Raw genomic sequence first — 12,825 nt, forward strand, 5'->3', positions numbered from 1 at the left:
TCCTTGTTATACCCGTTACTCGTAGAGTAAAAGGGTATACTAGATTCGTCGGAAAGTATGTAACAGGCAGAAGGAAGCGTTTCCGACCCCATAAAGTATATATATTCTTGATCAGGATCACTAGCCGAGTCGATCTAGCCATGTCCGTCTGTCCGTCTGTCCGTCTGTCCGTCTGTCCGTCTGTCCGTCTGTCCGTCTGTCCGTCTGTCCGTCTGTCCGTCTGTCCGTATGAACGCTGAGATCTTAGAAACTATAAGAGCTACAATACTGGGATTAGGCATGCAGATTCCTGAGATTCCTGCGCAGCGCAAGTTTGTTTCAAAAGAGTGCCACGCCCACTCTAACGCCCACAAACCGCCCAAAACTGTGGCTCCTACAGTTTTGATGCTAGAACAAAAATTTTAACTGAAATGTATTGTTCTCATCAATACCTACCGACTGACTTAAAAAAAGTTTGCCACGCCCACTTTAACGCCCACAAACCGCCCACAAACTTCAAAAAATCGTAAATATGAACGCGGATATCTCGGAAAATATCAAAGATAGAGAAACGAGATTTCAGATTTAGATTCCGTAGGCTTGAGCGCAGCGCAAGTTTATTATGCGAATATGCCACGCCCACTCCAACGCCCACAAACCGCCCAAGTCTGTGGCGCCCACAATTTTCATGGTAGATAAAAAATTTAAACTGAAATGTATTGGTCTCGTCAATACCTATCGATTGATTTAAAAAAAACTTTGCCACGCCCACTCTAACGCCCACAACGCTTAAATCTGTCTACCGCCGGTAGGTGGCGCATTTGCTGCTTGCATATCTCCATTTTCCTTTGGTCCCTTTAGCTGAGTAACGGGTATCTGATAGTCGAGGTACTCGACTATAGCGTTCTTCCTTGTTTTTAAATTATGTTGTAACGAACTGTTTTCGACCGTTCTACGCGCTACTTAAACGACGCGACTAGCCCAGAGATATTGTACGTTCGTCCCACCAAATTTATGTTGCAAAATGTAATATATCCGATTGGGACAAATCGGAAAACTTTATTGTTTGTCTTGGGCTGATAGAATTCATTTTTTATAGGATCATTGACAAGAATATTAAAATTAGATAAAAAGATAAAATGGGCTCCCATTTAAAGAAGCGATGTAAGCCACCGCAACTAGCTGACGAGGTCAAAATTCTAGCCAAAGACAAACAATAAAGTTTTGAACAATAAACAAACAATAAAGATTTGTCCCAATCGGATATCTTGCATTTTGCAACATAAATTTGGTGGGACGAACGTAGATTATATATATACATATATATATATTTGGTATGTATGTTATTATTCTTTAAAAATTATATTATAATAATAAATTGAACTTGATCGAATCCAATCGAGTCCAGTTTTGAATTACGTGTCAATTTAAGGAGACTGCGAGCAGCTGATATGCCCGTTATCTACCCGACTCAATTAAATTTGAGTCATTAATCACATAATCGCCACGGATGCGATAGTAACATATATTGTTGAGGTTTCTCGGGTAGCGTGTGCAACTGGTCAGAATCAGTCCGAAAAAGTCAATCTAAGTAAAAGCACCAGCAAGCGGAAGCCAGTAAAAAGGAGTTTTCCAGAATACAACAGGGATTTTAGCAATGCGTCGATCTGGTCTGTTGCTCTTAATTTCAGCCTTTGTGCTGAGTGCGGCAGTGGCTCTTCCCACGAGTAGGAAGGAAACCCAGGAGGTGGATTACAGTGGGCCCTCGCCACTGGACCTGCAGCTCGATCTCGAGGAGCTGGGTATACGCAGGAGAGCCGCCGAGGGTGATAGCAGTTCTTCGGAGGAGCTTAAAACCGGTGCCGAGGAAGAGGCTACGGAAAATGTTGACAGCTCCGCGGAATCTTCATCTTCGGAGGAGGAGCAGAAAACGGAGAGTGCAGCCACAGAGTCCGCTGCCAGAAGGCGTAGGTCAGATGAAAAACATAGGAACCTGTACCTCCTTGCCACCATTTGCCCAAATGCCGATACCAGCCATTTGGAGAAGGGCAGTTCCTTAGATAGAAGAATTGAAATACGCGATATGTATGCAATTTGTGACTCCTTAAAGCAATAATGCGATCGATTTTTGATTAAAAAAACTAAAAAAGGCAACATTATGAACACAAATAAAGTAAAATAAAATCCCAAACATACCAAATTTGTGAAAATTCTCTCCCTTAGTCACTGTTACCCTGACCCATTAGTCATCTGCGGCCTTATCAGCTTTAGAATTCTTATCAAGACAGCGTCGTCAATGTCAGCAAAGCTCAGGCAAAATATGTCAGTTCAATGTTTGTTTATGCATTAATCTCTTTGATTTACTAAGAACTAATAAAAATGAAATTTGAAAACGTTTATATATTTGACAGGATGTTCTAGAAATAAAGTAGTACTTAATTTTAGGAAAGACATTTATTTAACAAACTTATTTTCTTATGCAAAAAATATAACATTGCTTGAATGTTTCACATTTAAGGAAGAATATTCAAACAGTTTACTTTGACACCCTAGATCTCAAGATATTGAAACAAGAAATATTTTCTGCCCAAAAAGCAATGCAGGTATTGCCTTTTTATAAACGGCTTCTTTGTGACTCGTGTCATCTGCATTTTGCGTTCGTTCCGACGTTTGGGATATTGAAAACTTTGCTCGCAAATTTGGCTGCCGGCTTTATCCCTTTGTCTGTCTTGTGGCTGTCACCATTTGTTGCTGTTCTTGTGGGTGATAAGGCACGTTTTGTTCCCTCCTTTATGACCAGGCCAACAAATTTTGTGCGAACTATTCCTTGAACAAACTACAGGCATATGCAAACCCACATGTGCAGTATGTCCTGTGCTAATCGAATTTTTTTATCAGGTGTGTGTGACTTGTTGTGGGGCTTTCTCCTGAAATTCTTTCACATGAATTTCTGATTTTCCATTCTTGTTTATTTGACAAGCGAATACTTTGCTTGTGAGCTTGGCACGTTCAAGTTGCCTGTTTGGCCGTAATACTTGGGCGTTGACATGTTCCTGAATGAAGTTGAACACAATGGCTTTAATTTACTTACAGTTTCTTTACAATTCCAATAGAAATCGATTTCTATCTATTTCACCATTTTATTATTTTATTTATGATACTTTGATTGATGTAATAAGCCAATACAAAATAAACACCTTATCTAGCTGCTTTAAGTAATCCATATTTATTGATTTTCTTACAAGCTTAAATGTGAGTAGCGTGTAAGTAGCCTTGGATTCCATAAAGAAATTAAGAGGTTCAACATCTGTTATTTTCTTCAACAATCTCATTACCAACTTTAAGTCTACGTGGCTTTATTTTAAGGCTGTGCAAGGTTTAATAATTGTATAGCATTGCTAAACAGGGAAACAGATTATGCTACCATTCCGATGTTTATTACTATAGTGGGCTCTTTGGTGTTTAAAGAGGCTTTAAATCATTAGGAAAAACTATTCAATTTGGCGAGAAGTAACAAAAAATGCAACAGTTCTGTGGCGGCACATTATCTAAAAAAAGGAAAAACTAACCAAGAGGAGGAGAAAAAATTGCGAGAGAGAACGAGGCAAATGGAAAAGATGCAGCCACAAAGAAAAACTTCTCGAAAATTATTTTAGTTGCCCAAGTCGAGTGCAGTCGTGTGGTAGTGAAAAAGAAGCACAAACAAAAAAAAACAGGCAGTGGCAAAAAGCGTTAAATACACTTTCCATAATTATCATTCATAGCTGAGGTCTTGGTTATTTGAAATTTTCGGAGTTTCCGTAGTTTTCAGCGCTTTGCAGACCAAAATTTAATGACATTCGGATTGTGCAATGCGTGACTGCTGATTATATAAGTCGCACAATTGGCCAAAGTTCAAGTATTCAAGTAGGTCTTTCTGTCGAACTGGAAGTTGCAAGTAAGCGAAATTGAGGTTGTGTCAAAAAGCCGGCAAAATTCGAATAATATTTTTGCACGGGCGGATTTTTGACAGGCGAACGCAAACAAGCTATTGGGAAAGCAAGAACTACTATTACGAAAAGAGCAACTAAAAGTTTCGCAGGAAAAGAGCAATAGAAAGTGGAAAATAGAAAGGCAAGAGTGCCGCCGGCAAGAGTGCCAGTTTATAAATAAAACCAGCGGGTAGGAAGAGATCCGGGGTCTCTTCGGAAGAGTACGGGTAAACAAATAACAATGCCGGAGCCACTGGGACTTCTCTTTTCGACGCCGGAGACAAAGGCGAAGGCGCCCATTATCAAGGTGTCCTGCGGCATCGGCGACACGGATGGCTATCCTGCCTTCGATGTCGACTCGGAGGCGTACGCCACCAAGGACGACAGCAGGTGGGGATTCCTCATCACCGGCGGAGCGGAGTTCCACATGCCGCTGACAGTCTTCCAGGTGAGTTGGGGTTATATTTACTGGTTATGGTTGTGATTGCCATCGGGCTGGGACAGGGATTCGATAAAGGGTGGTGGGGGCTTGGGAACGGAACCATCTGGCTCCAGTGAACCGATTTTATTGATACAGTCAAACATCTCGTAAAAACGCTATTTTCCGCTTCATTCATCAATATTTTAGAAACTAGAAAAAAAAAAATTTTTTTGTTAACCATAGTGCCGAAGTACTAAAATCATTTTATGACAGTATTCTTATATTTTGTTTATATGGTATGTTAGTTAAAATAGAAAAATATTAATTGTTAAATAATTAAGATAGAGCCTTGATGTTAATAATAGGAATACGATGCAGAAAATCTTTTTTATGCTTAAGCCAGTGGAAACTTATAGAACTACTTAAGCTACGGATTGAGCTACTTAAAACGTTTTTTAACAACGATTTCCGTTTTACTCTTTTATGCGAAGAGCCATAGTAAAATATTTTTGTTATTGAACTTAAAACTTGAAAAATGTTAAAATTGCTGACTTACGTTTCAGTTACAGAATTATTACTGTAGCACCTCCCGCGCTGCAGTTGAGGTTTCGTCATTGTTTCCAATTTTTGGTTGCGGGCCAGATCGGCAACAACCCAACCCACGTCAAATTTGAATTCCAATTATGCTATGACGAAGTCGCATCGAATGCAAATTGGCTGCCGCCAAATAGAAGCGAACATTTTATTGTTTGTGGCATCTGCACCTGCCGCACCCCGTCTTCAGTCCTAAGTCTTCAGTCTTTAAGTCTTTTCTAGCCTTTTAGTTGTCGTGTCTGTTCTCCCCAGTGGCTCTTTTCGGCTCACTTGAGTCTCGAGTGAATGTACAATATTTGGGTTAGCCGAGTTCCACTACTTCTTGGTATACTTGTACAAAATGCATACGGTGGGGGTCATAAAAAACATAATGTATATTACTCATCTATTGTGAAATTAAAAAAAAATAAAATTACAGTTATTGATAAACAGATATAATGTCAACTAATTTGTGCAAATTAGGTTTTGTTTTTTAGACATGTGTATACCTTATTAAAATGACACGGACTGTATCGTATATGTATACAAAGTGATTTCCCATAAAGCGAACCTATTAGTATTGCTTTTGGCTTTTGTGCAACATTTTACTTTTGACGTTTCGCGTTTAGTCTCAAAGAAAATATCAGTTGTTGTTTATTTTTGAATTTAAATCATTTTGAGGGCAACGAATGAACAGTTTGATGAACTCAGTGCTCGGGTTGCAACTAAAGGGAAAAATATGACGTTTTACCAAGCTAGTTGCCAATAATAAAACGCAAGAAAGCTCTAAATTCGGGAAAAATTAATGCATAGTATATTGGTTTTATGTGATTTAGGATTTTTGATTGCAAAGAGAAAAAGTTAAATGTTTAGGCGCAGTAGATTTTCTTCCGAGGGAACACACCAAGTCGAGTCTGGCATATTCAAAAACGCCGCATTGTGTCTGATTTGCTTTCAGTTTTTATGGTTTTTCATTATTTCGGGTCTTTTCTTTTGGGAGCAGCCGTTCAGTCAGCTCATCTCGTATACATGTCATCTGTATCTGTCGTTCGCGCATCGCGTATATTTTCTGAACCTAAACTCAAAGTACGCAGATATCCATTCAATTGCGCCTCGAAACTCGCACCGTGCGGTTTTTGCGGCTGTTTGATCTGCGAAAAGTGAGAGGACCCGGCGGGTTTCGGCATCGCACGCTCCCAGTTTCAATCGACATCCTTTGGTCCTTGCAGGTGACCCCCAGCGGCCTGGCCGATAAAGCGGGCATTCGCCTGGGCGACATCATACTCGAGATTAACGAGGAGGACGCCTCGCAGCTGACACTGTCCCAGGCCCACGAGAAAATCAACTCGACGCCCAAGAAGATACATTTCCTGCTGCGCAAGTAGGTTGCCCCAGATGCACTTGGCACGCGGTGTGTCTGGGAGGCTTTGGGCCGTTTAACTTATGTAACGAGCAAACTACTGTCTGTCCCCATTCCCCGCAGCATGGACGAGGACGATCCCATGGGCCAGTTCGAGGCCGGAGAGGAGAAGTCGATTGTGATGCGGGTTCCGAAGCCTTTGCCGCCGCCCAGTGGTGAGTACTTAGGCCGCCCGGGGCTCACTTTATTTGCATGGCTCCCCAGAACACTTAATTTCCATCCCTGACTGCTCAAAAAAAGTGGCATGAAGTTGTGGTTCATCCCTATAACGTCGTAAATGCTAATTTAATGTTAATACAAGTTTTTGAATCCGAATTCCATATATATGTTTCTTTTCCGATACTTACTTTGTGTTGTGTGAACTCTTGCAAACTTATGTTTTTTTTTTTAATCAGAATAATGCGAATTATAATAAAATTTATTTAATAACAGTCATTTAAAAATTTGCTACATGTCAATATAACCCAACATAAATGTACGTATGTAAAATTAACATTTTATTAAATAAAGGTGAAATTTGTGTTAGATCTGGCTAGAATTACTAGAATGAAATACTTACAAACATTTTACATCCTTTAAGAATACAATAATCCTTAAATTCTGATTTGTTTAAAAGCCATAGATCAAATCAGGCTGGGAATGTATACTTAAATTCTGATCCCTTGTTTTCCCGAGCAGCCCCGTTCTCACTTGGCTTTGTATCTTTTTGTAGACTTCCACCCAACCCCCCTGCTTGGCTCGCGTTGTTGGCATCCGATAATGTGGCAAGACCCCCCGGAGCCGCCGAAGCCCAAGAAAAAGAAAACCAAGACCCAGCTGGACGACGAGGGCAACGAGGTGGTCATTGAGCTCAGCGAGGACGAGTCGTCCGACGAGGAGGAGCAGGTGAACCACCCACACGATTGCATGCCAACAACCCCGCCATCGAAATTAACCTATTCCGTTTTCCGTTCTCCATTTTCCGCCGTGTTCTGCGTCCCCGTGTTGTGTCCCCGCGATCCAGGAGCTGCCCCACCATCGCATCATCCGGAACATCCGGCGCTTCTTCGCGGAGGTGGGCGACAACCAGGAGCTGCGCAGCAACACCATCGAGAACATGCTGATGGCCCTGCCCAGTGCCTCCAAGGCCAAGTGAGGAGCCGAGTTCCCAGCTTACCGTACCGGCTTAACCCCGCAGCCCTAACTCCGCACTGAAAAATAATATAATTTATAAATGGAGAATATTCAGAAGAGACGAGCTCCTCATTACATTGAATTTAACATTTGACATTTAACGCTAAGTAAAAGTTTCAAAATAAATTTCTTAATATTTTAAAAATTTATTACATCTTTGAATAAACCAACAAATACATTTAACATTTTTAGAAAGAGATTATAACCTTTTAAAGGCTATCAGCAGCTGTAAATTAAAATCCAGAATACTAGATCGGGAAACCAAATGGCATATTACGGATTGAATGCTTAGGTTGTTTAGAAAGGATTAAACATTTGATTTTATTTTCTTATAATAATATTTTTTTGAGTAGTAAATCTGATTATTATTGTCAGCGGAGTTGGGATAATTTCAATTTAAAACACACTCTATTAAAATCTTTAGATTGCATAAATGTTTTTAGATTTGTATAATCGTCCAATATCTCTGATACAAATATTCTTGACTTACATCCCTTTTTTTCTGTGCACTCTTGTACATAATATCGAATATTTTGTGTCTGTGTTTGTTACTTTAATAAAATCGAAGTCCTCAAAAATGCAACTGCCCACTGATGGATTCCATTTAGGACGCATCCGAGCCAGCTCCATTGAGATGCGGCTTCTGGAGATGCAGCGAAAGCTGTCGGCCATAGCCGAAATACCGAGAATCCTGTGCTCCACCTTGGCCACCGTGTCGCAGAGCTTTGGCCGGATGAGTGATTCGGAGGTGGACGAGGACGAGGAGGCCTATGTGCAGCGAAAGTTCTCCTACGACGAGGATGCCCTTGACTTCGAGCTGAGGGATGGGGATCAGGCGGGTGACACTGAGAGTGACGAGGATGATTTGGTGCAGGTGCAGGAGGACGATGATGAGCAGGAGGATGTCCCCAAAGGTGGCAGGCAATCAAAGCTGCTGAAGGATGTTACCCCGGAATCGGATTATGCATCGGAAGCCAATTATCCGGTAAATGAGGCAAGCGATGACACGGAATCCGATGACGAGGAAGAGCCTGCCAGCACGGTTTACTTTATGAGACTGCCAGCGGCACCAGCCGAGGATACGTATTCCTCCACGGAGGACGAAGATGACAGCGACTTCTTGAACACCACCTACACCTGGAACCTCCGCAATGTGCCCAAGCTGCGTATTAACGATGCCGAGGCCGAAGGTGAACTGCCAGTGGGACATCAGGCGAAGGAGATGCCTCAGGAGAAGCAGCCGAGGGAGAAGGAGCCTTTCATGGAGAAGGAGCCTTTCTTGGAGCCGGAGCCACCAAAGGTGCGCCCGGCCACGCCCACACCGCAGGCACCTTCCCAAGAGTCTGCTGAAGGGCAGACACAAAAGGTAATGGGATCTCTTGTTTCAAACAATATATTCAGATGTACACCACGTATTCTGATTATTCAAAGCTAACCAGTTAACTTTAAAAAAAAAAATTGAATTATATTAGTAATAGAATTTTAGTAGTGTATTTCATTTAACAGTATTTAAATGTATTAGCTTACAATTAAGTATATTTATTTTGAAACATTATTTTTTATAAGACTTAAGTCTTAAATACCCGATTATTTGCGAGAAGATAGATAAAACCATTATGCCATCACTACTTACAGCTGCTCTTCAGACTGGATAAGCTGGAGCGATCTTGGCCCTGGGCGGACCGTGAGAAAATCATATACAAGTGAGTGGGAAATGAGGACACATCAACTTCCCAGTTTAACACCCACACATTTCAGGCAATCCACGTGCCATTTGGTGGCACGAAAGCCACTGGGATTGGTGGGGCAGCGGATGCAGCTGCTGCTCAAGGACAAAAAGGAGTAAATTCGTAGAGGGAGCAAGGAGTCGACCCCTCGTTAAACAGTTCCTGCCATTAGCCTAAGTCTAACCCATGGGGGGAACAACCCGACATCGGAGTGTGGGTGTGAAGCGGCCAACTTTTAATTGAGTTCATTATGCAAATACACAGGCGACAACAGCAGCCTCAACTTTAGCAGCGCTTCAATTAAAAGCCGCACACCCAGGCGTATGAGAAACTCTATTCAAACACACTTCACACCCAGCCTTTCACTGGGGCAAAATTTTTAATTAAAGTGCACTCTCCCGGATGCCGAAAAATCACTGTCAAGTCAAACGCGCAGCCAGAGTCAAAATCAAGACAAAACCACAACCGAAACCCAGACCCAAACCAGACCAAACCCAGCTCTCCAACTGGCACTTGCAACTTGGCCAGGTTTATGCATTATTTGCGACCCGACCCACCGCACCATAAATTCCGTCTGAAGGCCAACGGAATGCACTTATCCCTCCGACAACAGGACGTGCGAGTCACGCAGGATACAAGGACGGGCGATGACGATGCCAAAATTCCTTGAGATTTACCTTTATTTTAGGGCTTTTGCCCAAGTATCACTTAAAAACCAGCCAAGTTCGTTTCATCTTTTCGAAATTAAACGGTTTTATTAAATTGTATTTTAGGTTGAAGCTCAAACTAAAAAGTTTAAAACCATTTCTTAAATATTGGTTCACTTTTTGAAAAGAAGTTGCCTAATATTAGCAAACCTTTTTAAATTTTAGACATTTTTAAAATTTTTAGGAATATTTTCTGTCTTGGAAAATGTAATTTAATAAATAGGTTACCAGAAAATGTATACGAAGACAATATAACCCATTTCATATATTAAATGAAAAGTTTTTAATTATTCTACAAACCTGTAACGCAACTTCATGATAATTGTTTGCAAATGCAAGCAACATTAAGTCAGTAAGTGAAACAAGATCCTTGCTAGTTGCATAACACAAATGTTTTCCCTTGTGTGGGGTTTCCTTTCGGTGGCAGCTACGAAAACAAACAGCTCCGGAATTAAACAGCTCATTTGCCTGCTGGCTGATGGGAAAAGTTTACTTCGGCGGGCGAACGTGGCGAATGAGCCACATCAACCTGGCTGAAAACAGCATCATGTTCTCTATGCTTTCGGGCGCGAATAATCCGTAGAATTATGAGTTTCTGAGGGCAGGAGTGTGATAGTGCACAATGTGAAACTGCCACTTATCGCACACACTTTACATGCATAAAACATTGTGCCGCACAATGGGGAAACAGCGAGGACACGTGTCTGCCACACAAACACAGTCGCAGTGGCAGTCACACCCACCGCCACCCACTTGCAGGGACGTCATTAAAAAACCACCAACGGAAATGGCCAAACCAGAGCCAGACCTCAACGGACAATGCTCAATAAGTGTCAACAAATGTTGACAGCACTGCAATGGCTTTGTTGCAGTTGAGTGTCCTGGTGGCCAGAACACATTTTCAGCCAGGTTGCCGCAAAGTTTACGGGAGAAAAGCTGACACACCGAGATTCATAAACAGTGGGCTTCTGAAAATGAGAAAATAAATATAAGACTATATTACTTTTTGTACTGCTCATTAATCATTTAGCAATGTCCTAACTTACAAGAAATTTTATTTATTTTAGCTTACTAACAGCTTTTGCTTTGCATAGTTAATATAAACTTTCTTTAATTGTAGTGCGTCTAAAAAATACTATTATTTCAAAAACAAGTTGTAATTTTGATCAATTGGGAAAAGAATACAAGATATAGTTATAACAAGAATAGAAGAAAAAAAGGAGACGTCGTCTCCACATATTTTTTATTATTATATTTTTACTGCCCAATAATAACTACAATTAATTCGAGCACTTTACTACTTGTGTGTAATGGAATCTTTGAAAATGTAGGGTTGCAAATAAATAATAGTCCCCTTATCATTTATTCATATAAATGCAAATGGTATTATCAGTAGTTAAATACCATCAATTAGTAAATGTCTAATACTTACCGGTTGTTACGAACTTTGTGTACCCTAATGAAAGTGCCAACTGCTATTATACCATTTCCAACTTTATAAGCTTTGTTTTTACTGAAGCCCACCAATTTACGGCAGGGCAAAACATGAATTAGGCCTCAATTTGTGGCACAAACTGCTTTGGGTTAAATGGAATTCGAAAGCACCTGTTGTGCTTTCATCACCAGGACGGCTGACCTGGCCAACGTCCATGGGGAACAAAGGTGGGGAACTCACTTCAAATGGCATTCATTAAATGAGCATTAGGTTCGGGCTGCGATGTGGTTCTGGCTGTTGCTGACAGACGTATCCTAGATTCATTAAACAACCTGAAAGTTGACTAATTAGCAGAGCAGAGCAAAGTCAGTGGAACTTTGAAATGTTCAGTAAACATTCATATAATTAAAATTTTATTACATTTGCGTACATTCATAGACACACTAAAAGCGATTGCCAGAAAGCTCAGCTTACCACAGAGAGAGAGATATATGTGGGGGAGGGGAGCTGGGAACTACTCCTAGGGTACACTTAACACTTAAGACAACAATGATATTTAATATCCACATAAATTCTTACATTCATAGGTACAATAAATATGTTCTCATTCAAGTGGGTCCGTTGCCGGAAAAGGCTGAAATTTATTTCGCTTTTGCATTCTGAGGAAACCGAGGAAAACTGAAAATATACTATAAAAACTTAACATTTAGCATGTGCAAAATGTGGCGAAATGCATTTCAGCCTTGCCGGCGAAGGAATTTATTATGGGTGTTTAAGAAGTTGTCCGGAGGTTTCCTACAATATCTCGGGTGTCTGAAAGTATGCTATGCAATATGCGTTGTCATTTTGCATATCGTAATGTTTTGAAACGAGTTTATAATAAGATAATCTTATATTTGCTTCTAAATTAAACAAGTTAAGTGTTTTTGAAAGCACAGAAGTATTTTAGTGCTAGTAATATTACTTTGAATAAATTTCGACGAAGTCTTTAAACATTAAACGACAGCAATACTTAGTTAAATGAACAATTGTGCTCTTTTTAGCTGCCTACCAAAAGACACCCGAGTTATTATTTGTAGCCTCAAGGAATTTCAGAAACATCCCTTCGCGATAGTAACTGGGTTCAATGGGCTGTTGCTTTTGGTGGGGTTGCGGGTTCTTGACCTGTTTTGGTTTTGGTAACGGTGGCTTAAACTATGAGATGTTGTGTGACTCGAAGGGGTTAATCTAAAGCGCCTCATCGGCCATGTGCTGTTGGCCAGCTCTCTCCATGCGAACGATGACAGTGCCCCTGCCATTGGGATGATTTTCCTCCTCCTCCCCGGTGGCTCCTGCTCCTGCGTCGGATGTTCCCGCCGTGCCCGCCTCTGCAACGTCCTCCGCGATGGTCGTCATCATTGTCGGCCTGTCGGCGGCACC

At 41.1% G+C, this 12,825-nt stretch overlaps 2 protein-coding genes and 1 long non-coding RNA gene across 6 annotated transcripts; 2 read left to right on the forward strand and 1 right to left on the reverse strand.

Moving 5' to 3' along the window:
* The first annotated feature begins 1,536 nt into the window (after nt 1-1,536).
* LOC119549203 lies at nt 1,537-2,179 on the forward strand. The gene has a single exon (XM_037857038.1). It carries the CDS (start codon nt 1,637-1,639, stop codon nt 2,093-2,095), a length of 459 nt encoding a protein of 152 aa, XP_037712966.1. The 5' UTR covers nt 1,537-1,636; the 3' UTR covers nt 2,096-2,179.
* A 1,448-nt stretch (nt 2,180-3,627) lies between these two features.
* Nucleotides 3,628-10,056, forward strand: LOC119549202 (PDZ and LIM domain protein 7). 4 transcript variants are annotated; one of them, XM_037857036.1, is made up of 6 exons: nt 3,628-4,398; nt 6,174-6,325; nt 6,428-6,519; nt 8,146-8,903; nt 9,173-9,240; nt 9,296-10,056. In XM_037857036.1, the coding sequence occupies exons 1-6, from the start codon at nt 4,192-4,194 to the stop codon at nt 9,381-9,383; spliced, it is 1,365 nt and encodes a 454-aa protein (XP_037712964.1). In that variant the 5' UTR covers nt 3,628-4,191; the 3' UTR covers nt 9,384-10,056. The 4 variants fall into 4 exon arrangements, with proteins under 4 accessions (XP_037712964.1, XP_037712962.1, XP_037712961.1 ...); XM_037857034.1 differs by lacking the exons at nt 8,146-8,903; nt 9,173-9,240; nt 9,296-10,056 and adding exons at nt 7,077-7,249; nt 7,368-7,686 and having other exon boundaries at nt 3,661-3,916; nt 3,992-4,398; XM_037857033.1 differs by lacking the exons at nt 8,146-8,903; nt 9,173-9,240; nt 9,296-10,056 and adding exons at nt 7,077-7,249; nt 7,368-7,686 and having other exon boundaries at nt 3,661-4,398.
* Nucleotides 10,057-10,237: 181 nt separating this feature from the next.
* Nucleotides 10,238-11,242, reverse strand: LOC119549204. Its single transcript, XR_005219389.1, has 2 exons — nt 11,018-11,242; nt 10,238-10,939 (listed from the first exon to the last, which is right to left on the reverse strand). It is a non-coding gene; the product is annotated as an uncharacterized LOC119549204 (long non-coding RNA).
* Between the last annotated feature and the right edge of the window lie 1,583 nt (nt 11,243-12,825).

The sequence above is a fragment of the Drosophila subpulchrella genome, chromosome 2R (assembly GCF_014743375.2).
Source record: "Drosophila subpulchrella strain 33 F10 #4 breed RU33 chromosome 2R, RU_Dsub_v1.1 Primary Assembly, whole genome shotgun sequence".
Classification (NCBI taxonomy): domain Eukaryota; kingdom Metazoa; phylum Arthropoda; class Insecta; order Diptera; family Drosophilidae; genus Drosophila; species Drosophila subpulchrella.